General features: G+C 38.5%; 2 protein-coding genes across 5 annotated transcripts in view; both read left to right on the top strand.

Moving 5' to 3' along the window:
• The window catches only part of LOC106972287 (cell surface glycoprotein CD200 receptor 1-like), a 148218-nt gene that overhangs the window by 52895 nt on the left and 67651 nt on the right, over positions 1-27672 (top strand). The window lies entirely within an intron of this gene.
• Positions 521-18903, top strand: LOC106972228 (cell surface glycoprotein CD200 receptor 1-like). Of its 3 annotated transcripts, XR_008297660.1 has the most exons (6): positions 521-614; positions 9853-9912; positions 13128-13448; positions 13563-13811; positions 17153-17815; positions 18497-18903. XR_008297660.1 is itself a non-coding variant. In XM_027052947.2 (4 exons), exons 1-4 carry the CDS (start codon positions 551-553, stop codon positions 13814-13816), a joined length of 699 nt encoding a protein of 232 aa, XP_026908748.1. In that variant the 5' UTR covers positions 522-550; the 3' UTR covers positions 13817-14191. The 3 variants fall into 3 exon arrangements, 1 of the variants encoding a protein (XP_026908748.1); XR_008297661.1 differs by lacking the exon at positions 9853-9912 and having other exon boundaries at positions 533-614; XM_027052947.2 differs by lacking the exons at positions 17153-17815; positions 18497-18903 and having other exon boundaries at positions 522-614; positions 13563-14191.

Below are 27672 nucleotides of genomic sequence, written 5' to 3'. Positions count from 1 at the left end.
CAAAAGATATGTACAAAACACAAATGTTCATAGAAGCTTTAATTGTATTATTCCTGAAATGGAAAATCCAAGTACACAGCAAAATAGATGAATAAATTATGGCATGGTCAGACCAAAGAACAACTACATGGCATTATAAAAATGAACTATGGAAAGAATTTCATTTTTATGGAGTTCAAAAACTGGCAAAATGGTGATAGAAGTCAGAGTAGAGTTTCTCTCTCGGGAAGGGATATTGACAGAGAAGGAACAGGAAGGAAACTTCTTGAAGAGTGGAAATGGTCTTACCTTGGTTTTGGAGGTGACTATCTAGGTGCATACACATGTAAAAATTCATGAAGCTATCCACTAAAAGATTTGTGCATTTTACCATGTGTAATTTATGCTTCCCAAAATGCTACTTTCTAAATGAATTGCTACATAATTCATTTTGTCACTTCAGTACTTTGCAAGAACCAATGAATTATAGGTGTTGGGTTTTTTTCTTTATCACTCAACAAAACTCAGCAACATTTCCCGTTCGTGGCTAGTCCGTGGCTAACCACTCCAAATGCATACTCTGGGGAGAATGTCAGCTTTGCGGGTACTGATCTCCATCAATATCATGGTGTCTGGTAAGTCTTATGCTGTGACATTTTTTTGCAAAAAGTAAAGATATTTTCAGTAGTGACAAGGAGGCCCTTTATCCACTCATAAAATGGTTTGTAATTTGTCCTAGTGGCAGTGATAAATTTGTTTATTATCCAGCAAACCTTCTGATCTACCCTATGTCAGTGGTGCACTGACTAGTTGTCCGGCTGAGTCCAGTGTAATGTGGAGGCCCCTGAAATGGAGTGAAACTGAACTTGTGTGACTAGATAAAATGTAGTGTTTCCTCCAGTGTTTCGGTGTGCACTTTTATTGTCTCTTTGAATTCTCGTTTTTTGGACCTTATGTTTATTTGTGTGATTATTGTTTCTCCTTTGATATTTCTAGTATTTCCAGCTCACAGGCTAAGAAAGAAACCCTAACTTTCTATGGGGTTTTTAAATTTTAAAATAGAGGCAAAAAGTATATGGGGAAAATTTGATTCAGACAACAGGGATCAGAGAACATAAGAATATAGTAATGATTATCTATTCAAAGTCTCTGATTTGAGCCTCACACCAGAACAAATGGAATGTTATCCCAAAGCATGAACAGTAGAACAACTGAGTGGAGGAGCTAAAATTAGAGCAGACTCAGGCAGGTGGAAACAAACTTTTGAATCAGTCCTGTCTTTCCTTCCAATAATCTGAAAGAAGTTCCAAAACATTCTGAGCAACACTGTCTTCCACATTTCCATATATGTCCAGTTAAGTGTGAGGAAAACCAGTTCTTTAGAGAAAGAAAGATGTGAATCTAGGGCCAGGAAAGATGAAAGAAATTGGGAGGGAAGGAGGAACATTTGGGAAGAACTCAGAAGACAGTGAATAGCAGATTTGACTCATGAAAAATCACTAGAGAAATACTTACATGTGGCAGGAAACAGATGGCAAGAAAAAGATGTAATTGAAAACAGTAATTAAACCTGTTCATGTAATTGACTCCATTACATATTTGGAGGGGAAAAACCAAAAAATTGAAACATGTATTTGATAAAATTAAACATCCATTTAGTATAAAAAGATGTTTGTTTCTTTGTTTGTTTGTTTTTTGCTGTTTGTATTTTAAGACTTAATTTTTTTTCAGTGCAATTTTATGTTTACAGCAAAATTGAGAGGAAGGGGCAGAGATTTCTCATAAAGCTCACCTCCTAACCCCACCTAGGCACAGCTTCTTTTTCATTATCAACATCCCCTCCAGAGTGTTACATTTGTTACAAGTGATGAACCTACCCTGACACATAATCAATACCCCAAGGCCATAGTTTATGTAGGGTTCATTCTCAGTCTTGTGCATTCTGTAAGTTTGAACAAAGGTACAATGGCATGTATCCATTACTATAGTATCATACAGAGTAGTTTCACTGCCCTAAAAGTCCTCTGTGTTCCCTGTATCCTCCCTCCCCTCTAAACCATGGAAACTGCTCATCCTTTTAGTGCCTCCACGGTTTCTGCCTTTTTCTGAATATTTTATAGTTGGAATTATATGGTATGTAGCCTTTTCATAGGCTTTTTTCACTTAGTAATAGGTATTTCAGTTTCCTCTTTGTCTTTTCGTGGCTCTGTAGGTCATTCTTTTTAGCCCTGAACAATATTCTGTCGTCTGCATAATCCTAATTTATTAAAGCCATTTACCTACTGAAGGGCATCTTGGTTGTTTCCAAGTGTTGGCAACTAAGAATAAAGTTGTTATTAACATCTGTGTGGGGGACTTTGTGGAGACATAATTTTCAACCTAACTGGGTAAATACCAAGGAGTGCTTTTGCTGGATCGTTTTGTAAGAGTATGTTCAGTTTTTAAGAACTTGTCAAACTATATTCCAAAGTTGCTGTAGCATTTTGCATTCCCACCAGCAATCAGTGAGTCCATGTTGCTTCCTATACTTGCCAGCGTTCGGTATTATTAGTGGTGTAGATTTTGGCCATTCCTTGTGTAATTACTGTCACTCATTTCACTTCTATATAAATATACTCTATCCAATTAAACATATATAAATATATTTATATAGTTACATATTAAATATCTATATACTATATACAACATAAATATATATTCAAAGAATACATTATTGCTCTTATTATTTTGAATAAAATGTTGTCTGTTGGATCAATTAAGAAAAAGAACAAGAAAGCTTTTATTTTACATTCTCTTATTCATTCTCCAATTGTCTTTCTTCATTAATGTAGTTCTGAATTTCTGACTTATATTATTTCCTTCTCCTTGAAGGACTCTTAACATTTCTTACAAGGCAGGTCTACTGGAAGCAACTTCCCCCAATTTTTGTTTGTTTGAGAAAGTCTTTTATTTCTCTTTCACTTTTGAAGGGTAACTTTGTAGGATACAGAATTCTAGGGTAGTGGGTTTTTTTATTAACATTTTTAATATTTTATTTCATTCTCTCTTTGCATGGTTTCTTAGGAGAAGTTGGATACAATTCTCCTCTTTATTTTTCTATGAGGTGTTTTATTTCTCTGGAGTTTTCTCAGATTTTTTTTTATCTTTGATTTTCTATAGTTTGAATATGATATGCCAGGTCAAGTTTATTTCCCTCAGATTTTTTCTTGCTTTGTATTTTCCAAGCTTCCTGGAACTTTATTTGGTATCTTATAGTAACTTGGAGAAACTCTAAGTCATTGTTTCAAAAATTTCCTCTATTCTTTTCCTCTCATTCTTCTTTCTTTTGAGTTTTCCATTACACATGTTTTACACATTTTGGTAGTTGTCCCACAGTCCTTGGATACCTGTTGTGTTTTTTTTAATTGTTTATTCTCTCTTTTTTCAGTTTTGGAGGTATCTATTGATATATTCTCTAGCTTAGAGATTCCTTCCTCAGCCATATCCAGACTATTAATAAGGTCATCAAAGACATTCTTCATTTCTGTTAATGTTTTTGATTTAATTTTGCCAATTTTGCCTCATGTATTTTGAAGCTGTTACTAAGTATAGAGGCATATCTTGTTTCATTGTACCATTGTTTTACTTTATTGTATCTTGAAGGTATCATGGTTTTTACAAGTTGAAGGTATGCCAAACGTGCATTGATTACATCTATCAGCACCATTTTTCCAACAGCATTTGCTCACTTTGTGTCTCTGTGTCACATTTTGGTAATTCTTGAAATATTTGAAACTTTGTCATTATATTTGTTGTGGTGATCTGTGATCAGTGATCTCTGATGTTATTATGTAATTGTTTTGTGGTGTCACTAACCATGTCCATATGAGATGGTGGATGTAAGTGATACGTGTGTGTGTGTGTGTGTGTGTGTGTGTGTGTGTGTGTGTTTTGGCTCTTCCCCCATCTCTGTCTCCCTCTCATCAAGCCTCCCTCACACAACAATATTGATAGGTCTCCATAAGACACAATGTTGATATTAGGCTAATTAATAACCTCCCAATGAACTCTAAGTACTCAAGTGAAAGGATGAGTTGCATATTTCTCTCTTGAAATCAAAAGTTAGAAATGATTCATAAACTTAACGAGGAAGGCATGTTGAAAGCTGAGACAGGTCAAAAGCTAGGCCTCTTGTGCCAGCAGTTAGCCAGGTTATGACTGTGAAGGAAAAGTTCCTGAAGGAAATGAAAGTGCTATTCTCATGAACGCACTAATGATAAGGAAGTGCAACAACCTTACTGCTGATAAGGAGAAAGTTTCAGTGATCTTGAAAGAAGACCCACACAGCTACAACATTTCCTGAAGCCAAAGCCTAATGCAGATAAGGCCCTAACTCTCCTTGATTCTATGGAGACTGAAGGAGGTGAGGAAGCTGTGAAAGAAAAGTTGGAAGCTAGCAGAGGTTGGTTCATGAGGTTTAAGGAAAGAAACTGTCTCCATAACACAAAAGAGCAAGGTGAAGCAGCAGGTGCTGTTGTAGAAGCTGCAGCAAGTTATCCAGAAGATGTAGCTGAGATAATGCATGAAGGTGACTACACTAGGGGCACCTGAGTTGCTCAGTGGGTTAAGCATCCGATGTTGGCTCAGATCATGATCTCATGGTTTGTGAGTTCGAGCCCCGTGTTGGGCATGTGCTGACAGCTCAGAGCCCGGAGCCTGCTTCAGATTCTGTGTCTTCCTCTCTGTCTGCCCACCCCTGTTTGTGCTCTGTCTCTCAAAAATGAATAAGTGTTAAAAAAAAGTGACTACACTAGAGAACAGATTTTTAAAGAGACGAAATGGTCTTATATTGTAAGAAGATGTCATGACTTTCTGAAATTCTCTCTTTCTCATATCCTGTATGTTTGTTTTTTGCTATAGTTTTCCAGTTTCAATAAGCAGTGAATCAATGAGTAAATTGAACTCTTTTGTATTATCCTAATCTGCCTAGTTATTTTTGGAGGAGTGGGGTGTGGGGGAAGCATATATTTCTTGTTTGTGTCTTAATTCTCCTTTTATTTCTTTAAACATCCTCACCACATTTATTTTATGCCCGGTGTTTCATAATTCTACTATCTGAAGTTCTGAATCTTATTCTTCTCTCTAGAAATAACAGATGGCAGCTAATAAAAATAATATTATCTGACTTTATGGTTCCTTGTTTCTTCCTGTGTTTTGTAATTTTGAAATGTCAGCTCAAAATTGTGTGGCTTTGAGTCTGAAAACTGGTTTGAATATAGAAACCTGGTGAAGGACCATGATTTTCCATTATCACAGCTGACCCCAGTTCTTACTCACTGCTATGGACTGAATGTGTCCTCCAAAACTCTTATGTCAAAACCCAATCTCCAATGGGATGTCTTTTGGAGATGGAGCCTTTGGGAGGTAACTTTGTCATGAGGATAGAGCTCTCAGATTAGTACCTTTATAAGAAGAGACCCAAGAGAGCCTGCTTTTTCTCTTTCTCTCTCCCTCTGCCACTCCATGTGAGAAGACAGTGAGAAGACAGCTGTCTACAAGCCAGGGAGTGGGCTTTCATTGGACATGATGTCTGCTAGTACTTTGATCTTAGACTTCCAGCTTCTAGAACTGTGAGATAAAGTGTTTGTTATTACGCCACTCTTTGGTATTTTTGTTGCAGGAAGCAAAACTGATGTAAGACACCCATTTATCCTTGATCTGGCCATATAAGGCAAACCATACCGTCTTTGGCTGCCCTTCTCTCTTACCCTTAAGAACACTAAGATTTATCTGGCTTTTGCCCCAGATCTTTCAGGTCAGAGCCTCTTGGTTGTCATTCTGGCCTCGCTACTGTTTATGATTATGTACTTTGCCCCTGCCTATTAAGTGCTGTCACCTTGTCTTGATATTGCAGAATCCTATCACCCTCTCTGTGGCCAGCCCCACACTTTCCCACAGATGATGGGAACCTCCCTAGATAGTGTGCATGGATATCAGCAGTCTGGTGATTTGGGAGAAGGCCCACAACCCTGAACACTTCAGGGAATTTCCCTCGTGTAAATAAAAAGGAGGGTTTCAGAATTCTGTCTGCTTTTGTGGGATGGAGAGAAGACACAGAATCCTAAGACTTCCACCTCAAAAGGAACCTCGGGAATGGAGAAGGTACCTCCTTAGGAAAGGTCTGAGAGACCTCCCAGAATCTCCATCTGGGCTGACAGGTGAATATCTTTTTCTGAAGAAACCAGGCAGTAAAGACTGGTGGGGGGTGGGTGGGAGGGGTGGGTGGTGGTGACAGCTCCTTCAAGTGTGAAGACATGAGCAATGCAAAGCTTCCAAAACATTCAAGGAAACATGACATCACTAAAAGAACAATATCAAGCCCCAGTGTCTGATCTCAAAGCAATGGAGCTCTGCATGCCTGACAAAGAATTCAAAAATAGTCTACTTAAGGAAGCTCAGTGAGCTACAGGAGAACACAGTTTGACCCCTAAGTAAAATCTAGAAAACAATCTATGAGCAAAGGGAGTGTTCAAAAAAAGAGTGTTCAAAAAAAGAGAAATCATGCAAAGGACACAACGGCAAATTTTATGCAAAGACTACACTGAAAAATTCAATCAAGAGTTCCAACAGCAGAGTCATCAAGCAGAAGAAATGATTAGTGAACACAAAGACATAATTTGAAATCATCCAGTCAGAGATAAAAAGCAAACCAACAGAAAGAATGGAAGTGAGGGAAGAAAGTCTTGGGATGTTATGAAACACCAACAAACCAAGTAATATAGGCATTACTGGAGCCCCAGATAAGCATAAAAGAAAGGAGCAGAAAGCTTATGCAAAGTAATAATGAGAGGCAATCTCTTAAATCTGTGGGGAATGAACATCCAGATCCATGAAGACCACAGAATTTGACTGACTAAAGAAATCTGCACTAAGACACATTACAATCAAATAGAAAAGAGAAACTTTTGAAAGCAGCAGAGGAAAAGTGAGTGGTCGTATATAAAGGATGCCCAGATTTCTCAGCACAGACCTTGCAGACCCAGAGAGTGGGATGATACCTTCAAAGTGCTGAAAGAAAAATCCAGCCATTGAAATCCTTCACTTGGAAAACCAGAAATAAAGGTGAGGTAAAGACTTTCCTAGAAAAAACAAGAAGCTGACAGAGTTCATCAGTACTAAGCCTAGCTTACAAGAAATTCTAAAGGGAGCCCTTCAAATTGAAATAAGAGGACGCTGGGCCACTTAGGTGGCACAGTCGGTTAGGTGTATGACCCTTGTGTTTGTCTCGGGTCATGATCTCTTGGTCGTGGGTTCGAACCCAGATTGGACTCTGTGGTGACAGTGTGGAGCCAGGTTGGGATTCTCTCTCTATTCCTCTCACTCTGCACCACCCCAATCAAACTCTCCCAAAAACAAATAAAGTGAAAATAAATAAATAAATAAAATGAAACGAGAGGGTGCTAGCCAGCAACATGGTGACGTATGTAGAGTAAAACACATTGGTAAAGGCCAATATATAATTAAATTCAGAATAATGTAATTCCATAGTGGTAGTGTGTGAATTACTTTTAACACTAGTACACATGCTTAAAAAAACTTCTAAAAATAATTATAGCTATAATAATCTGTTAGTGAATACACAAGTTAAAACTATGTAAATTGTGACATCGGTAAAATAAAATGAGGGAGGAGATGTAAAAATATTCAGTATTGTATGCAATAAAATTACACTGTAATCAGCTTAAAGTAAGTATAAGGTGTTGTACATATGCCTCATAGTTACTGCAAAGAAAAACATTTTGTAGATACAAAAAGATATAGAAAAAGAAATCAAATCATACTGCAAAAAAAAATCATCAAATCACAAAGGAAGCCAGCAAGAGAGGAAGAAAGGAATAACGGAACTTCAAAACAGTCAGAAAACAATTAACACAATAGCAATAGTATGTACATACTTTCCTATCAGTTGTCTTAATATAAATATAGGGGCACCTGGGTGGCTTAGTTGGTTGAGCATCTGACTTTAGCTCAGGCCATGATATTGTGGTTTGGGAGTTGGAACCCCATATTGGGAGCCTGTTTGGATCCTCTGTCCTCCTCTCTCTGCCCCTCCCCTGCTTGTTCTCCCTCTCTCTCTCTCTCTTTCAAAAATAAATAAACATTTAAAAAATTAAATGGACTCAATTCTCCAATCACATGGTATATAGCGAGCAAATGGATAAGAAACCAAGATTCAACAATATGCCACCTACAAGAGACTGACTTTAGCCAAGAATATACGCAGGCTGAAAGTGAATGGATGGAAAAAGGTGTTCCAGGGAAATAAAAACCAAAAGAAGGTAAGGATAGCTATATTTAATATTAGAGAAAATAGACTTTAAGTCAAAAACTGTAAACAAAGACAGAGATCTTCACTCTCTAAAGGTAAAGAAGTCATTTCATCAAAAGAATTTAACATTTGTAAATATTTATGCATCCAACATCAGAGCACTAAATATATAGAGCAGATATTAACAGACCTGAAGAAGAAATAGAAAACAATACAGCATTTACAGGGAACTGTAACAACCCACACTGAAAATGAACAGATGATTCCAAATAAAACCAATAAGGAAACAATGGACTTGAACAACACTGTAGGCCAAATGGCCTAACAGACATGTATAGAACATTCTTTCCAACAATAGCAGAATACATTCTTCTCGAGCACACACAGAATATTCCACAGGATAAATCATAATTTAAAAAAATTGTTGTGTTTTACTTCATACAGATCTTTTCAGAACCCAGATTTGAAGTAGATTAGGACTAATCTGATTGTCAGAAAAGTCTTTGATTGTCAGAAAGTCTAAGGGAAGGAATGCATGCGGGTCTCAGGAAGGATGGAATTAGAAACTTTAGCTAGTTTCTCTCTCTCTCTCTCTCTGCTTCTGCTTCATTCTTCCCAGGATAGATGCATTAGTCAGCAGTCCTCAGGGAAACAGAATAATGGCGAGAGAAAGGAAAGACAGAAGGAGAGAGGAAGGGAGGGGAAAGAGAGAGACTTTTTAATGAATTGGTTCACATGATTGTAGAGGCTTGGCAAGTCCAGAATCAGTAGGCTGGGCAAGTGGCTGGACAGCCAGGAAGAGGAGCAGTTTGAGTCTGAAAGCAGACTGCTATAGAATTTCCCTTTCCCAGCAGGTCAGTCTTTTTTTAAATAAGACCTTCAACTGTTTGGACAAGGCCCACGCACATTATGGAAGGTAATTTCCTTTACTGAAAGCCTATCCATTTAAATGTTAGAATCTTATCTAAAAAAATACCTTCACAGAAACATCGAGAATTGTGTTTAACTAAATATGTCTAGGAACCATGGCCTCACCAAGTAGACACATAAATTTAGCGATCGCTGTAAGAAAAGGGGAGGAAAAGAAGAATGGACTATTCTCAATCTGGTTCCAAAATTCTCGTGAGAGTACTCTCACTTGTGCAGCTGGGTGAGGTGCCCACCAGTGTGTTGAACAACTTTAATCAGGGGGTGGATCTGGAGAAAACACTACACTCAGTCCCCTTCATGTGAGGTACCCATGATGGAACAATCCACTGTGGCTAGGAGAGGAGTGGAGGCAGGGTTACCCTGGAGAAAATTATTGTCAAGTACAGAGCAAGGTGTCTCATAAATGGGAAATCATTGATGAAGAGCTTATGGCATACTTTTTAAATGTTAACATGGTTTTCAACATAATGACAGAATAACTTCTAGTTCCTGTTTTGTAAATCTTTTTTGTGGAATTTAATTACAAATAACTGATTGTCTATCATAGTGTATGTAAGATGTGGATAAACAGTGGCTTGCACTCCATTTAAGTCTCTAAAATTGCTTTCATGTACTTTTCTCTCAACATTTTCTAGCTTCAACAAACAGTTCACTTATGGACAGACAACAGAGAAGTTTCATACTCCCTGTGGAAGGTAATATGATTTTTAATTTTTTTCTAGAGGTCAGTGCTAAAGGGAAAAGTGTTAAACTTCCTTAGAAACAGGTTGATGGGCTGGTCAGGGGGCCGTCCTGAGCCCGGTTGAAGAGTATGATGGTCTAGTGCTGAGGTGTGAGGGACCCTGAATGACCCCGGGCCTCCTCCCCCCAGGCAGTGCACATTCCACCTGAGGATTATGGAGCTCTCCCTGTCAGGCACTGTGCTAGGCCGTGTGGGAACACGGGGATAAACAAGAGTAGCTAGAGCACCAGAGCGCCCTAAGGGGCTCATTTCGAGGGGGAGCCCAGATGTCAGCACGGATGGCATTTGACAGAGGAGATGAGCACTCACATCAAGTGTGCTGGGAGTGTAGAGGAGAAGGCGAAGCAGCAAGGCTCTGAGAAGGCTTCACAGCAGGGGCAGCGTGTGAAATGGCTCTTAGGGGAAGAGGAGCGTTTTCGTGGACAAAGAGTGGTCTGTAAGCCACCCCAGTCTGCAGGAACGATGTGAGGAAAGACCCAGATATGCAGCGGTGCTTGGTGTTTTCTTTGCGAAGTGTGGGGGCGGCTGAGGGGTGATAAGATGGCAAAGGTGAGTCCATCTGCAAAAGAGGTCTTTCAAAGGCAACACAGGACATGTAAGTGTTGTCTTCGGGCAGGGAGAGGTCTCTGAGGGGTGTTAGATGGAGGGGATCACACCCGTGTCCCAGAATCCTGGACCTGCTGCAAGGTCAGGTGTGAACCGAAGAGGGGAGAGATTTGAGACGGACACAGACGTCAGGAGACTTCTGCAGGAATCCAGGTGTGTGGTGATGGGGTGGTAATCTAATATCTGGCAGTGAGGACAGAAGGGAAAAGCCCCAAATCTCATAGGGATTGGTCTGTGTGAAGAAGGGCTGGAGGAGCCTGGAGGAGAGTCATAGACACAGGATGCAGGGAAGCTGGAAGGTGACTGCTGGTTCTGGAGCCAATAAGAGAATCCACTCACTATTCCCCTGTGATGCAGGAGGTGAAATTGCGGTAGCTGATCACAGGGCTGTGAGGAGATTATATTTGTTAGACCGGTGCCAACCCCACTGAGTTTGGGGGACTGACTGGTCACTGGTAAATTATCGCAACAGGTGTGAATAGAGAAAGGAGAGGATTAAGAAAGGGTGACTGACAGGAATCACAGAAGTCCCATCACAGGTGAAGGGGGATTGCTGGAGGGTCCTAGAGCAGAGGAAGGTGAAAGAACAGAGATTGTCCATGGTGCTTGGGATCCTCACCCTGGGAGCCACTTCTCTGGAGACGGCGCCCCTGTTAAAAATGCATATGATTATTTAATTAGCTAGTAATTTCCTTTTAAACAAGAGAGTCAGATCTTGAGAATAAATAGCAGGCAACATATTAAAACCTTAGACTGTTCACAAGCAGAAGTGCAAACCCCTGAGAACACAAAAGAACATTCACAACATGTTCTTCACCACCCTCTTCCCTATTTGGTTTCATCTTCAGTATCTTGTTTTTGAGCACATGGATGTTCACCCACACCCCCTCTAGCTGTTCTCTAAGCAGCTAACTTTTTGCTTGTCTCCAACTTTGGCCAAAGCTCATTTTCACTGTGTACGCAGGGTGCCACTTGTAGTGGTGAATGGATCATGGATTTCACTGCCTTCTCAGATCTGCTTTAAAATCTGCCCACCACCCCCTATTGAGGTACATGGGTGGCTCAGTCAGTTATGCATCTGACTCTTGATTTAGGCTCAGGTCATGATTTTATGGTCGTGAGTCAAGCCCCGTCTGGGTTCCATGCTGGGCTGGGTGTGGAGCCTACTTAAGTTTCTCTCCCTTTCTTTCCCTCAGCCACTCTCTCAAAAATAAATAATAAGTAAATAAGTAAGTAAGTAAATAAATAAATACATAAATAAAATATGTAAGTAAGTAAATATCCTCTCTTGCTTCCTGTAGTTATGGGATCTTGATTGGTTTGTGAAATGCGAGGGCATGAGTCCATCATCACAGAAGAGGCAGGGTACACCAAAAAAGGAGAGGAGGGATCTCAAACGAGAGTTTAGCACCCACAAGCTCCATGCACAAAACAATTTTGCCCCATCACACTAGTTCTGCTCAATGTAAAGGGATGAGCTCCTTGCCAGTCAGCTGGGTTACAGGTGCATGGACCCTGACTTCCTTAATCCTCTCTCAGCAAACCCCTCCCAGTCAGGGACCCATTATGCTGTATGTCGCAGGGCTTAATTTTGACTTTAAAGTTGGACAAAAGGAGTGAATTTATGTAATTCTTGTAATTCGAATATAGAGACGCAATCTGTGAGCAGAGTTCACAGTTGAACTGTTTGGCAGTGTACGTGTGACTCAATAGGAAGGAAGGAAGGAAGATCTGTTGATTTTACTGATTGTGATTCTCCAAAAATAAAATTAGCTTTGAAAATGTCCTGATTGGTCAACATGAATTCCATCTTATGTTTTTAATGAGTATGTTTGTCCAAATTGCCACTCTTAGGGGTAAGCATTTAGTTCTGATATTACAGATTTATTCTCTCTCATTAATACTTAGGAGGAGAGGGCTGGGTGGGTGGCTCACTTGGTTAAGCATCTGACTTCAGGTCAGGTCATGATCTTGTGGTTCGTGAGTTCAAGCCCTGCGTCAGGCTCTGTGCTGACAGCTCAGAGCTTGTAGTCTGCTTCAGATTTTCTCCCTGCCCCTCCCCCCACTCACACTCTCTCTCAAAAATAAACATTAAAAAATTTTTTTACAAAATTCTAGGTGGAGAAAACCAAATCATCAGTTTTTCTAGTTTCTATCCTAGTAAGCATGAGTTACAAGATAAATCTAATAGTCTCTATGACAAAAAGATTAGATTTAGATGATTTTGTCTGTTAATTCATATTGTGTTTTCTTGTTTGTTTCTTACAATTCAAAGCCTGTGAATCAATGTACAAATGCTTAAAATATTACTCACACTGAAAATAGGTATAGTTTATCTAAGACCACAGTATAAAGGAGAAAAATGGGCTCATCTTTGGATTTGTTTTAATGTGTTGTATGTGTTTTGCACATGTTTAATTTTTTATGTAAGCCTAATATTTTTGGAATAAGGTTACCAGCAAAGTCATGTTCTAGTATACTTTAAATATTATGTCGTAGAAAATTTAACATGGATTTCTTTTTCAACTTTTTCTTCATCATTTGCTTTGTGTGTGTGTTCAGCTAACACTTCCCTGTCTAAGCCTGTGGATACAAAGGCTGTGCTCTCTTGCCCTCCAATCACCCAGAAAGCTGTGCTGGTAACAATAAGATGGGAAATAATCCTCAGAGACAAGCCTTCCTGCACCAGAGCCTACAGGAGAGATACAAATGAGACCAGGGCTATAAACTGTAGTGACGAGACAATATCCTGGGACTCCAGACCTGATCGGAATCCCGCCCTTCAGATCGATCCAGTGGCCATCACTCATGATGGATATTACAGGTGTGAAGTGGTCACAACTCATGGGCATTTCTATCATGGATATCACCTGAAAGTGTTAGGTAAGGAGCATTGTATATTGTGGGATGTCAGATAACCAGATTTGGACTGAAACAGATGTCACTATTCCATATCCGTGTGTTAAGACTAAAGCATTTTCCCCTGCATCTCTGCAGTGCCCCCCGAGGTGACGCTGTTTCAACTTGAGAATGAAACTATCGTGTGTAGGGCAGCTGCAGGGAAGCCAGCGGCGCAGATCTCCTGGACCCCAGGGGGAGATTGTCACACTGTGGAAGAGCCACTGGGCAATGACACAGTGACGGTCCAGAGTTCGTGCCGCTGGGAGGACCACCGGGTATCTAATGTGTCCTGCTCTGTGTCCCATCTGACTGGCAACAGGAGTCTGTCCATTGAGAGGAATTCTGGTTAGTAATTCCAGCTTTTGTATGATGATTTCATTCCTTCAGAGAAGCTATGGAAGAATGAAAAAGGAGTGTATGGTCAATTTCACTCAAGGATAATTTCTCCAGCCCCTCTTTTATGTCCTTCTTCTCCACCATTCAGAATTATGTCCAGAAGACTAATGCAGAATTTGGTTTAAGAAGCCATATTTTAAATGATGTTTACTTTTTAATAATTATAATAAAAATAATTTAATAATTTAAATTATTAAATGTAATTATTTCTGTTCTGTGCAAGTAATAACTTGCCTTGAGTAGTGAATGTACGATTAAAATAATACTTATGGTTTTAGGAGAAGAATAAAGTGTATTTTTAAGTGAATATTTATGCTTTTTAAGAAGGATCTGGTCACTCATAAGTTTTCTTCACAATTTTTTTAGGTAGGATTTTATCTTCCAGGTTCTTCTATAATTTCTTAGCTATAGTATAATAACCTCAATGATCAATTTAAAGTTTACTCTAGGTACTTCTTAATTGTCACTAAACTCACTGAGAAAATTAGGAAACTCCTCTTAATGCTCTTTTCACATGGTCAAATGTATAGATAATCCAACTGTTCCTTTGTTTTTTTTTTTTTTTTGAAGACATCCCTTCCTGAGTTTTTACACACTCTTGTTCCAATCTGGCCTGCTGGGTCACTAGACCTGCTGCACAGATATTGTCCTGGACACTTTCCTTCCCTCGGTCCGTCCTCTGCTTGATTCCATGTCTGTTTAATTGAGTTTCTTCTGCCTTCCTGACATTTGCTAGTTTTAATGTCTTTGTTTTAGGTATGAAGCTTTTCTTTACTCTGGTAATCCTTGGTTCTCCAATCATTTCAGAGTGAGCATTCAAAACTGAGCTGATTGGAAGCTATGTTGTCTGTGGGTGGTCCTGCCAACGAGTTGGCATCAATAGGCAGAAAGAGGGGAAATGAACTTCTCTTTTCTAATGACGGATTCTTTAATTACCTGAAGGTCTTAACTCTGAGTCTGTTCGGGTTCTGCAGAAAATAAGTCTCCAGTCTATTGTCTTAGTGGTATAAGGCTGACTGTTAGTGTTATGGGAGCAGGGAAATAGAAGGAAGTTGTGTGCGTGTGTGTGTGTGTGTGTGTGAGAGAGAGAGAGAGAGAGAGAGAGAGAGACAGAGAGAGAGAGAGACTGTTCAGAACTCAGCCTTTTCTTTAGCATCTCTCTTTAGTCTGGCACTTCATCTCCACCCTCCACTGTCTGGATCCTTGACTCTGGATTCTCTCCAGTTCACTTTTTCTGGGTCACACTTCCTGTTCCCTGCTGGTTGCGGAAGGTGCACAGGGTGCGAGTGGACTGGGCAGCCTACCTCTTCTCAATACAGACCTTCAAAGAAGCTTCCAACTGTTAGCTCACACTTCAACTCCCACGTACCCCTTCTTATACATTTAGCCCTTCCTGTTCTGGAGTCTTCTAGATGTTCTGTGGGCACTAAGATCCTTCTGTTATTCCACCCTAAAAGATTTGCCTTCTTCTGTTCATATTTCACCTTAAAACAAGTTGAAATATTTCATCTGCTTGTCTTCCTCCATGTTCTCTTTGTCTTGGTGAGTCTATACTTAAAAAAATTACCTACTGATATTTTAGTCAGTTTTAAGAAGGAAGAAGAGAAGAACCCATGTCTTTAAACCACCACTTTCCAATATCCATTGGTAAAGTGATTTAAAAAAGGATTTTAGCAGCATTTCCTGAGAAGAGTAACTGTGCCCTGGTTGTGTATGAAATTCGACCACCTGGTGATACCATATGCTGTCCTACCTATAGAACCTCAGGGTTGAAGGACTGTCTGGTCCACTCCCAGCCAGTGCAGGGTCTCCTTCCTGTCTCACTTGGAGGGCAGATCTTCAGCCTCTGAGGTTACACTTCTAATGAAAGACGGTGCATTAGTTTTCAAGAGGGGGTTTCAAAATGGTGTTGTTGATTTTAACTGCAAAGAGATGTTTATTTTCAAATAAAGTACAGAGAAATGCAACGTGTCAAAACAAACTGTTGAAGGAAGGCAGAGGGACTGGACGGCAGGCTGCTTAGTCTCCACTCACCTCCCTCTGCTGGGGGACCCATTCAGGGAACAGCAGGAGCCAGGTCTTAAAATCACTGCCTCTCAGAGCTGGCAATTCCTTTGGTGACTTCTTCTGTTGTCAGACTGAGTTTTATATGGCTGACAGCGTTTAATACATGATGGAAATTTGCCTCCATGCCTTCAGTCAGTTTCAAGGCCCTGGAAGAACAGTGACCTCAGAATTAGGTTATTTTTCCAACTACCGCCATTACAACTCCCCATTTATTTCTGAATTGTGGAGATGAGAAACACCCTGCTATTACTATTGCCAAGAAATCTACTTTCCATATCTGTCCTGTATGAATTCACCAGTCGTGAATCCTTAAAGCCACAAAATCCTGACTTAGGATGATGTCTTGCCAGAAACCTTAGGATCAGAACAGATAAAGCAACTTTATTATAACCATTATTTGGACTCTTAATGGCTTGGAAATGTTTACAATAAAATCACAGAATTGAATTTCATGAACTATGAGACATCCTTGAAACATTTTATATATATATATATATATATATATATACACACACACACACACACACACACATACACACACACACATATGTGTGTGTGTATGTGTGTGTATATTTATACATATATGTGTGTGTATATTTATACATATATATTATAATTTTATGAGTATATATTTATTTTCAATAAACTTTAGTTTTTAGAGAAGTTTTAGGTTCACAGCAAAATTGAGTGGAAATCACAGAGTTCCCATATAACCTCTGCCCCACTACATTCACACCCTCCTCCCCTGCCTCCATCACTTATGCCACCCGGGTACATTTGGAATAGTCGATGAGCCAACGTTAACACAACATTATCACTCAAAGTACATAGTTTAATTAAGGGTCACCCTAGGTGTACCTTCTGTGAGTTTTAGCAACTGTGCAGAATGCAGGGATCCCCCATTGTAGTTTCACACAGAGTAGTTTCATTGTCCTAAAAGTCCTCCAGGCTTCACCTATTCCTCCCTCCCTTCACTCTAACCCCTAACAACCCCTGATCTTTTCACTGTCTCCATAGTTTTGCCTTTTCCAGAATGTCACGTACATGGAATCATACAGAACGTAGTATTCTCAGACTGGCTTCTTTCACTTAGTAAGATGCATTTAATTTCTTCTGTGTCTTTTCATGTCTTGGCAGTTCATTTCTTGGTAGTGCTAAATAATATTCCCTTGTCCGGATGTACCACAGTTAAACCATGTATTTTTTTATGTCTATATTTACAGGAGACCAGTTACCACAAAAATTTGTTGTATGTATCACCTTCTTTATTTTGATTACTTTGGTCATTGTGGGATCCATTTGCCTTTTGAAAATCGATGTCTGCAGGTATTGACAAATGTTTTTTCTTCCACAGCTTTATTAAGCCAGAAGGGGTCAGAAATAGAGAACTGACAGGTGAAATTAATATGCTAACATCAACTTCCCATAATCAAAAAGCACGTCCTAAATGTCTTAGATTTGGACTACTCTAAATGACAGGAGGGATTTTGCTTGGTCACTTAGGCGTGCAAGCACAGTGAATTAGTCCATTTAAGACAGGATCTTGGGAGAGATAGTGTATACTAAATTTCTAAACCAGTAAATATTAATTCATTTTATGTCACATATTTTCCATATATTAGGCTTCTGTTTCATAATTGCACTTCCTTTTCCAAAATCTGGAATTATCTTGTCTACATGTATTAACCAAAAGCATCATTCTTATTTCTGGTAGTTCAGGTCTGATTTTATGTATTCTATCAAATATGAATCACACTTGTCAATAGTATATTTTTTTGTTTTCCCATTTTTAACTAAAAAATGATGTTTCCTTCATTCACTCCAGCTTATTTTTATATTTTGCAGAAAATACTAATTGAACAGAAATTACGTCAGTTGTTGAGGAGGTAAGATAACATTAAAAAGAATATTTGCAAACTTTTAAGCCATAAAGTCAAAATATAGCTACATAATTTTTAATTTGCATTATATTAGTATTTTAATTGGAAAGTAAAAATTCTAATTTTATAATGCTCATAGTCAGGCATACTTATTTTGTTAATTATCTACCATGTACTATTTATATGTACCCTAAACCATATTTTCATTTCAAGAATTGTATGTTACAAAACACAGAATGTTTGCCTCATTTAGACTATAATCTTTGGAGAAAATGATTTGGTTTTTCCTTCCCTATGAAACCATCTCTAATCCTTGACTTCCCTTTCTCAATACTATCCTCATTTTCCTCTTACCTGGGCTTAAATCTTATCCTGCTCCAAATCTCATAACTAGTAGTTTACCAAGTCTTTGACCCTCTCCTTTGAAATACCTTTCATATTACTTCATTTCTTCTCCATTTCCACTTTCACACAATCTTTTTCATTTGACACCGAGACCTACATAATCAACAATTTTTTTGATAAAATAATAGAAAAGAGTCTTTCTCTTATGTCCATGTAAGCCTAGAGATGCAAATACAAGCACTATTGGTAGAAACTAAAGCTGTGGACACCAGTTAGGAAAACGTAGGTAATTAGTGACTTCTGGCTTTTGTGAATGGATTTTGACTTTGAGTTCTTTCTTAGGATGAAATGCAATCCTATGCCAGCTACACAGAGAAGAGCAATCTATGACACTGTGAGCAGAGTGAGGAGGTCTCAGGTGTTACAAAACGAAGTTGATGGGCTTCATAAGTTACTTGAATCTAGCACCAGAACAAATGAATAAAGAAACAGTAAAGCTACTCTTTTGATTTTCTTAGAATTCTAGAATGGAAAATATAATCAGTCTTTGAGATCTTTTAAAACAACACAGGCAGAGCTATTGCGTTCATTTGAATGGTTACAAAAATTCCATTTTATGGTTATGTGAAAATTTAGTTAACCATAGACCTAATTATGGACATTTAGATGATTTAAATTTTGTTTGTTTTGCTATTATAAACAATACCACACAGATATATCTCTTTGCATTTGCTTGAGTATATTTGTACAATAATTCCCTTGGGAGGAATTAGAAATTCCTTGAGGGGAATTGTGCATTTTCATTATTGACTGATATGTCAAGTTGTATCAATTTACATTCCTTTCAACTGTATTTGATTCTGTCTTTTCCTATACCATTACTTTTATATCTGCAAGATTGCCACTTTTTGTTTTTAATCAACCAGTTAATAAATATGATGTCAGAGTATAATAAGAATCACACTATTTAACAAAACTGGATTTGTGTTTTTGTCATTTTTGTGGGAAAGAGCAGGAATGAGAGAGGGAACACACGTGAGCAATTAGTATTCTGAATGCATTCTATGGCTATAGAGATATTGGTAACTAATACCTAACATTTTTGCAGATGCGATAAATTGAAAATGTGTATTTTTATGGTGTACATTTTATTGTAAGGTATTGAGCAAGTAACAGATTTTCATTGACTACATAAGCAGCTAAATATGCATTATGAAGAATTTGGGTATCCATAAAATATGGTGCATGTGATAAGAGGATAGCTAATGGATGACATGACCTTGCCCTATTATTTAGGTGGAATACAGTATTAATCATGTGTACATTGTTTATAATATTTTCAAAAAATTTTTAATTTTGAAAATTTATGAAAAAAATCAGTCTGCTTCTCCATGGCAGGAAAAACATTAAACATTTTCACCATGGTAGGGGCTCCTGGTTGGCTCGGTCGATTAAGCATCCAACTCTTGACTTTTGCTCAGATCATGATCTCACGGTTTGTGGGATCAAGCCTCATGCACTGTCACCGCAGATCCTGTTTGGGATTCTCTCTCCCCTTCCCTCTGTCCTTCCCCCTACATGTGTACCTACACTCTCTCTTTCTCTTTCTCTCTCAGAATAAATGGATAAACTTTGTTCATCATGGTAGAAATTAAAACGAAATCCATTCATTTTTCAATTATGCCATTTGAAACACTTAAGACAGTTGTTCTGTCACTGTTCTCCCTCCAGCCATTTTGGCTACACTAGGCTTTATCTTTAAAATACTTTTCATTCATTTTGGAGGTAAAACTAATGTAATGACATTTGGCACATGATTTTCACCAAACCATTTTGACACCATTTGCTAAAACAAAAAAACAATCCATTAAGTTTCTCCACATAAGTTTATCGAGTAATGCACACAACAGACACCATGACCCTGTCCTTGACATTCTTAATTCTCCATCCATCCTTGCTTGGGAGGAGACTCACAGTTAAATGGGTTCAAAACAAAGCAAAGCAAAATTGTATTTACATCTTAACTTGCTAATGTCAAAACAGCCATGTAAATGACACTTAAAAGACTTCAAGATAGTTTATAAGTGCTAAATTATGTGGCACAGGAAATAAATGTATTAAAATCTTCCACTACAGGGGTGCTAAATGCGGTTGAACATCAGAATCATGTGAGGAAATACAAAATTATATAGATCACCCAAATGCAGTTTAGATCCGCTGAATCAGAAAAACATGGAAACTAAAACAGGCTCTCCAGGAAGCAGAGGCTGAGATGGAGTTAGGAGCAGTAAAGGTTAATTGGGAGAGAGGGCTTATACCTGTGAAAGATGAAAGGGGCAGGAAGTAGGAGAAGGGAGGCAAAGCCTTCAGCCCCTGCTGCTGATCAGAATCAAACCTGTGAAAGGAAAAGGAGAGGGAGCAGGATAAAGGGCCTCAGATCACATACAGAACTGCCAAATTCTTCGCCAAACCCATGAGAAGCCCTGGAACAAAGACGACTTGTATGAAGTATCTTAAAAGAGCAGGAATGGCCAAACCCTAATGTGCCTTCATGCATAGTCATTGTCTGGAAAGAGTATGGCCTCAACTCAAAAGTTGAAATGGAGGAGCGCCTGGGTGGCTCAGTCCAGATGAGCATCAGACTTCAGCTCAGGTCATCATCTTGTGGTTCAGGAGTTCCAGACCTGCATCAGGCTCTGTGCTGATGGCTCAGAGGCGGGGGCCTGCTTCGGATTCTATGTCTCCCTCTCTATCTGACCCTCCCCCACTCATACTCTGTCTCTCTCTTTCTCAAAAATAAATTAAAACATTAAAAAAAAAAAAGCTGAAATGGATCCTGAAGCCATTAACCGCTAGAGACCATCAGCTCATTGCATTCCTTGTGTTTGAATGGTGAGTTCTCTATTGATGGGAAATGTGAACCACTTACCTCCCTGGCTGCCCAGTCCATCTTTTCCAGCTTTCACTGGTTAGTATTTGCCTGGTATGCCATTGACTCTGTATCTTCAACTTCTCTGTGACATTTTATTTTAGGTATACCTGTTACAAAGAGCTACAGCTTTTTAATAAAGCAGATATGGCTGCTTTTTATTAACTCTTTGAAAATTTTAACTTTTAAGACAAGACTTTAAACCATACACATTTGTTGTAGTTACTTACATATTTGGTCATATTTCTACAATCTTATATGTCTTATTTAGTATGTTTTTTTCCCCTACCTTGTTTTATTTTTTTCTCTTACTCTGCCTTGCTGGATTGGCTAATATTTTTCCTCTTTTCTTTCTTTTCCCTTGGTAGTTTAAAAGATAGCCATTGTAATCTACATCTATCAGTGGTTATGCTTTATTTCCAAACACCTAAAGACAGCTTTGTTTTTAAAAAAAATTTTTTTTAATGTTTATTTATTTATTTTTGAGAGAGAGAAAGAGCACGAGCAGGGGAGTAGCAGAGAGAGGGAGACACAGAATCTGAAATAGGCTCCAGGCTCCGAGATGTCAGCACAGAGCCCGACACGGGGCTCGAACTCACAAACCATGAGATCATGACCTGAGCCGAAGCCGGATGCTCAACCGACTGAGCCACCCAGGCACCCCAAGACAGTTTTATTGTAGTTTAATTGATATAACTATTTGTTACATTTTGCGCATATTTCAAGGGTACAATTTGTTACATTTTGACATAGTTTTACATTTGTGAGCTATCAGCACAGTCAAGATAATGAACTTGGGGCACCTGCGTGGTTCAGTGGGCTGAGCATCCAACTTTGGCTCAGGTCATGATCTCACGGTTGGTGGGTTCGAGCCCCGTGTCTGGCTCTGTGATGACAGCTCAGAGCCTGGAGCCTTCGGATTCTGTGTCCCTCTCTCTCTCTCTGCCCCTCCCTGATCGCATTCTGTCTCTCTTTCAACAATAAATGAATATAAATAAATAAATAAATAAATAAATAAACAAATAAATGTTTAAAAAGATAATTAACTTATCCATCACCCCCACATTTTCTTGTTTTTCTTTGTAATCCTACCCTCAAACTCTTGTTCTCCTTCAAGGAGCCACTAATCTGCTTTCTGTCATTATATATCAATTTACATTTTCTAGATTTTTATAAATGTGATCATACAATATGTACTCCTTTTTGGGGAGGGGGAATCTGGTTTCCTTTCCTGAACATAATGATTTAATATAAGGTCACACATTAAAGTTCATTATTTTTATTGCTAAATAGTATTTCATTTTGTGAATATACCACAGTCTGTTTATCCATTTACCTATTGATGGACACCTGGGTTGTTTCCAGTTTTAGGCTATTGCAAATAAAGCTGCAAACATTCCTATGCAAGTATTGTTGTGGACATGTGCTTCTATTTTCCTCAGTAAAAAGCTGTCAAAGGGTTAGCTGTATAATACAGCGTGTGGATTTTTAACTTAAAGTAATTTTGCCAAACTTTTTGCTAAGTGGTCATACTATTTTACTTTCCTCCCACCAATGTCCAAATTTCCAGTTTTTCCCTATTTTTATCAATTCATGGTATGGTCAGTATTTTCTTTTTTTAAGTTTATGGGAGGGCAGAGAGAGAGGGAGAGAGAATCCCAAGCAGGCTCTGCACTGCCAGCATGGAGCCCAGAATGGGGCTCAAATTCACAAACAGTGAGATCAAGACCTGAGCTAAAAATCAAGAGTCAGATGCTTAACCAACTGAGCCACTCAGCACCCAGGTATGATCAGATTTTTTAGACATCACAGTAGATGTGTATTTCTCTCTAATGGTTTTATAAAAGTTTTATTATCAAAGTTATCAAAGACATACAATGTTATATTAATCTCTCATTATGGTTTTAATGTATATCTCTCTAAGACTAATGATGGCTTTCTTATCATAAATTTATTTATCACTCATACATTTTCTTTGGTAAGTGCTGAAATGCTTTTCTCATTTAAAAAATTCAGTAGTTTGTTTCTTCATTCTTTATTCAGAATTCTTTCTATTTTCTGAATACAAGTCCTTTCATTCCCTTTACAACATTCACTGTCTTTTGAAGAGATGGTTTTTGGTAGTTGTTGTTGTTTGTTGTTTGTTTGTTTTTAAGAGAGGACTTTTTTTATTTGATGAATAATTTATCGACTTATTCCTTTACTTGACTATGCTTTTGGTTGCATCTAGGAATTTTTTCCTTTTATTATTTTTTAATATTTATTTATTTTTGAGAGTGAGAGAGAAAGAGCATGAGTGGGGAAGGGGCAGAGAGTGTGGGAGACACAGAATCCGGAGCAGGCTCCAGGGTCTGAGCTGTCAGCACAGAGCCTTGAACTCATGGAGAGAGAGATCATGACCCGAGCCAAAGTCGGATGCTCAACTGATTGAGCCACCCAGGGGCCCCTAAGAATTTTTTTTTCTAACACAAAGATTTCCTAGTGTTTTGTTATAGAACATTTCTAGAATTAGGTTATACATTTATATTCATAACCTATTTTGATGGTATTTTGTATTTGGTGGAGATATAGACCTAGGTTCTTTTTTTTTTTCTTTTTTGCACACTGATATTCATGTGCATATCCCAAAACCACTAAATTACCTTTTGTCTTTGTTGAAAATCATTGGCACTCATGTGTAAGAGTCTATTTATGGACTCTCTATGCTGTTTATTGAACCTTGTGTCTATTGTTGTGCCAATATCACACTGTTTGTAGCTTTATAAGTCTTGAAATCCATTAGCATGAGCTCTACGACTGTTCTTTTGCAAAGTGGTTTTGGCTATCCTAGGTACTTTGCATTTCCATATACATTTTAGACTTTGTCAATTTCTGCAAAGAACACTTTTTGGATTTTAACCAGATTATGTTGAAGTATATATCAGTTTGAGGAGAATTAATATCTTAGCGATAATGAGTCTTCCAATCCATGAGCGTCGTAGATCTCTCATTTATTTAGGCCTACTTTTATTTCTCTCTGCAATATTTTATACATTTCAGTGTATAGCTTTACACATCTTGCCGAGGCTTGTCCCTAAATACTACATTTCATACTTTTGGATGCTACTGTAAAGGATATTGTTATTTTTTATGTTTATTTTTGAGAGAGAGAACATGAGCAGAGGTGGGGCAGGGAGAGAGGGGGGCAGAGGACCTGAAGAGGGTTTCACACTGACAGCAGGGAGCCTGTTACAGGGCTCAAACTCAGGAACCATGAGATCATGACCTGAGCTGAAGTCAGATGCTCAACGGACTGAGCCACCCAGGCGCGCCAAGTGTATTATTTTTCAAATTTCAATTTCTAATTGTTCCTTGATATTATATTAAAATACAACTGAGTTTTGTATGTTGACCTTATATATTCTGCAACCTAGATAATTATACTTAGTGGTTTGAATAGTTTTTTTGAAGATTCTGTCAGATTTACAATAGAGATGATCATGATGTATGTAAATTAAGACAGCTTCCTTTCTTCCTTTCCAATCTGTATGACTTTTATTTGTTTTCACTTATTGAATAATAACTGTTTATCTACTCATGAAATTTCTGACATCGAAATTTTCACAATGAAATTTCTGACATCAAAATTTTCGACACCGAGCAATTCTCCAATTGTCTGTACACACCAACTGCGTGATGTACGATTTCATTCAATTTTGACACTAATTATCCAGAATTAGCACAGACCCCACAGATACAGACTCAGTGCCAAAAGACAGCCCTCTACTTCAGATGCCAGTTGCAAGTGGTGGGTCTCCAGGTTACTCACATTACTGTCCAACTTGGCTACAAATTGAGAGCTCCCATGAGACCCCTTCCCCCAGGTTTGATAATTTGCTATAATGGCAATAAACACTGGTTTATTATAAAAAATATTTAAAAAGATACAAAGAAACAGCCAGATGAAGATGTATATAGGTCAGATCTGAAAAGCTCTCAAGCATAGGGGCTCTGTTGTCCCCACAGAGTTTTGGATGCATTCACCAAAGCAGAAGCCTTCTGAACGCTTTTGTTTAGGATTTTCATATAGTTTCCGTTACGTAGGCATGATGATTAAATTATTGGCTCTGGAGGTCATGCGATAGGCCTGAAGTTGCCAACCCTTAGAGATGTGGTTGCTTCCCCTGAAACCAGCCACCATCCTGAAGCTATCCAGAGGCATGTCAAGTTCACCTCATTAGTATAAACTGAGGTATGGTTGAAAGGGGCTTGTTATGGAGGCATCTGGGTGGCTCAGTCAGCTAAGCATCCAACTCTTGGTTTCAGCTCATGGTTAGTGAGTTTAAGCCCCAAATCGGGCTCCATGCTGACAGTGCAGAGTCTGCTCAGGATTCTCTCTCTCTCACTCTCTTTCTGCCCCTCCCCTGCTAGGTCTTTCTGTCTCTCTCTTCAAAAATAAATAAATTAAAACAAAATTTTTAAAGAAAGGGACTTGTTATGAATAACAAAAGGCACTCCTCTCATCTCTATCACTCAGGAAATTACAAGGATTTTAGGAGCTCTGTGCAAGCAATCAAATATATATTTCTTATTATAACCCAAGATCATGCTTACTTATTGCACTGGCTAAACCCTTTAGTGAAAGGCTCATTAAAAGTAATGAAAGTGGACATCCTGGTATTACTTCTAGTCTTAGGGGAAAGCAAGCTGACTTTCACCATGAACACAATGTTGGCTGCTGGGTTCTGTTTGTTTTATAGGTGCTCTTTATTGGGTAGAAGAATGTTTCTTCTATTCCTACTTTCTCAGAGTTTTATTTTATTTTTTTAAATTTACATCCAAGTTAGTTAGCATATTGTGCAATAATGATTTCAGTAGAATCCAGTGATTCATCACCTACATATAACACCCAGTGCTCATCCCAACAAGTGTCCTCCTTAATGTCCCTTGTCCATTTAGCGCATGCCCCCCCCAACCCAAAACCCCTCCAACAACCCTCAGTTTGTTCTCTGTATTTAAGAGTCTCTTATGTTTTGTCCCTCTTCCTGTTTTAATATTATTTTTGCCTCCCTTCCCTTATGTTCATCTGTTTTGTACCTTAAATTCCACATGAGTGAAGTCATATGATATTTGTCTTTCTCTGACTGACTAATTTCGCTTAGCATAATACCCTCTAGTTCCATCCACGTAGTTGCAAATGGCAAGATTTCATTCTTTTTGATTGCCGAGTAATACTCCATTGTACATATATACCACATCTTCTTTATCCATTCATCCACTGATGGACATTTGGGCTCTTTCCACACTTTGGCTATTGTCAATAGTGCTGCTATAATCATTGGGGTGCATGTGCCCCTTTGAAACAGCACTCCTGTATCCTTTGGATAAATACCTAGTAGTGCAATTTCTGGGTCGAAGGTAGTTCTATTTTTAGTTTTTTGAGGAATCTCCACACCGTTTTCCCAAATGGCTGCACCAGTTTCTATCCTACCATCAGTGCAAAAGTGTTCCTCGTTCTCCGCGTCTGATTTGCCATCATCTGTTGTTTCCTGCATTGTTGATTTTAGCCATTCTGACAGGTGTGAGGTGGTATCTCATTATGGTTTTGCTTTGTATTTCCATGATGATGAGTGATGTTGAGCATTTTTTTATGTGTCTGTTAGCCATCTGGATGCCTTCTGTGGGAAAATGTCTATTCGTGTCTTTTACCCATTTCTTCACTGGATTATTTGGGTTTTGGGTGTTGAGTTTGAGAAGTTCTTTATAGATTTTGGATCCTAAGCCTTTATCTGATATGTCATTTGCAAATGTCTTCTCATTTTGTCAGTTGCTTTTAGTTTTGCTGATTGTTTCCTTTGCTATGCAGAAGCTTTTTTATTTTGATGAGGTCCCAATACTTCATTTTTGCTTTTGTTTCCCTTGCCTCCAGAGACATGTTGAGTAAGAAGTTGTTGTGGCCGAGGTCAAAGAGCTTTTTGCCTGCTTTCTCCTCTAGGATTTTGATAGCTTCCTGTCTTATGTTTAGGTATTTCATCCATTTTGAGTTTATTTTTGTGTATGGTGTAAGGAAGTGGTCCAGGTTCATGCTTCTGCATGTTGCTGTCCAGTTTTCCTAACACCATTTGCTGAAGAGACTGTCTTTATTCCATTGGATATTCTTTCCTGCTTTGCCAAAGATTAGTTGGCCATACGTTTGTGGGTCCATTTCTGGGTTTCCTATTCTGTTCCATTGATCTAAGTGTCTGTTTTTGTGCCAGTACCATACTGTCTTGATGATTACAGCATTGTAATGCATCTTCTAGCATTAGAAGTTCTAGCTACGTGAAAAATGCGTTGTAGCTCTGTGAAAAATGCTGGTGTTATTTTGATAGGGATTGCATTGAATATGTAGATTGCTTTGGGTAGTATCAACATTTTAACAATATTTATTCTTCCTAACCATGAGCATGGAATGTTTTTCCATTTCTTTGTGTCATTCAATTTCCATCATAAATTTTCTATAGTTTTCAGTGTGTAGATATTTTGCCTCCTTGGTTAGGTTCATTCCTAGGTATTTTATGGGTTTTGGTGCAATTGTAAATGGAATCAATTCCTTGATTTCTCTTTCTGC

Source organism: Acinonyx jubatus, chromosome C2 (genome assembly GCF_027475565.1).
Source record: "Acinonyx jubatus isolate Ajub_Pintada_27869175 chromosome C2, VMU_Ajub_asm_v1.0, whole genome shotgun sequence".
Lineage (NCBI taxonomy): Eukaryota > Metazoa > Chordata > Mammalia > Carnivora > Felidae > Acinonyx > Acinonyx jubatus.
Note: the sequence above shows the minus strand (reverse complement) of the source record. Positions and strands in the feature narration are given on the sequence as shown.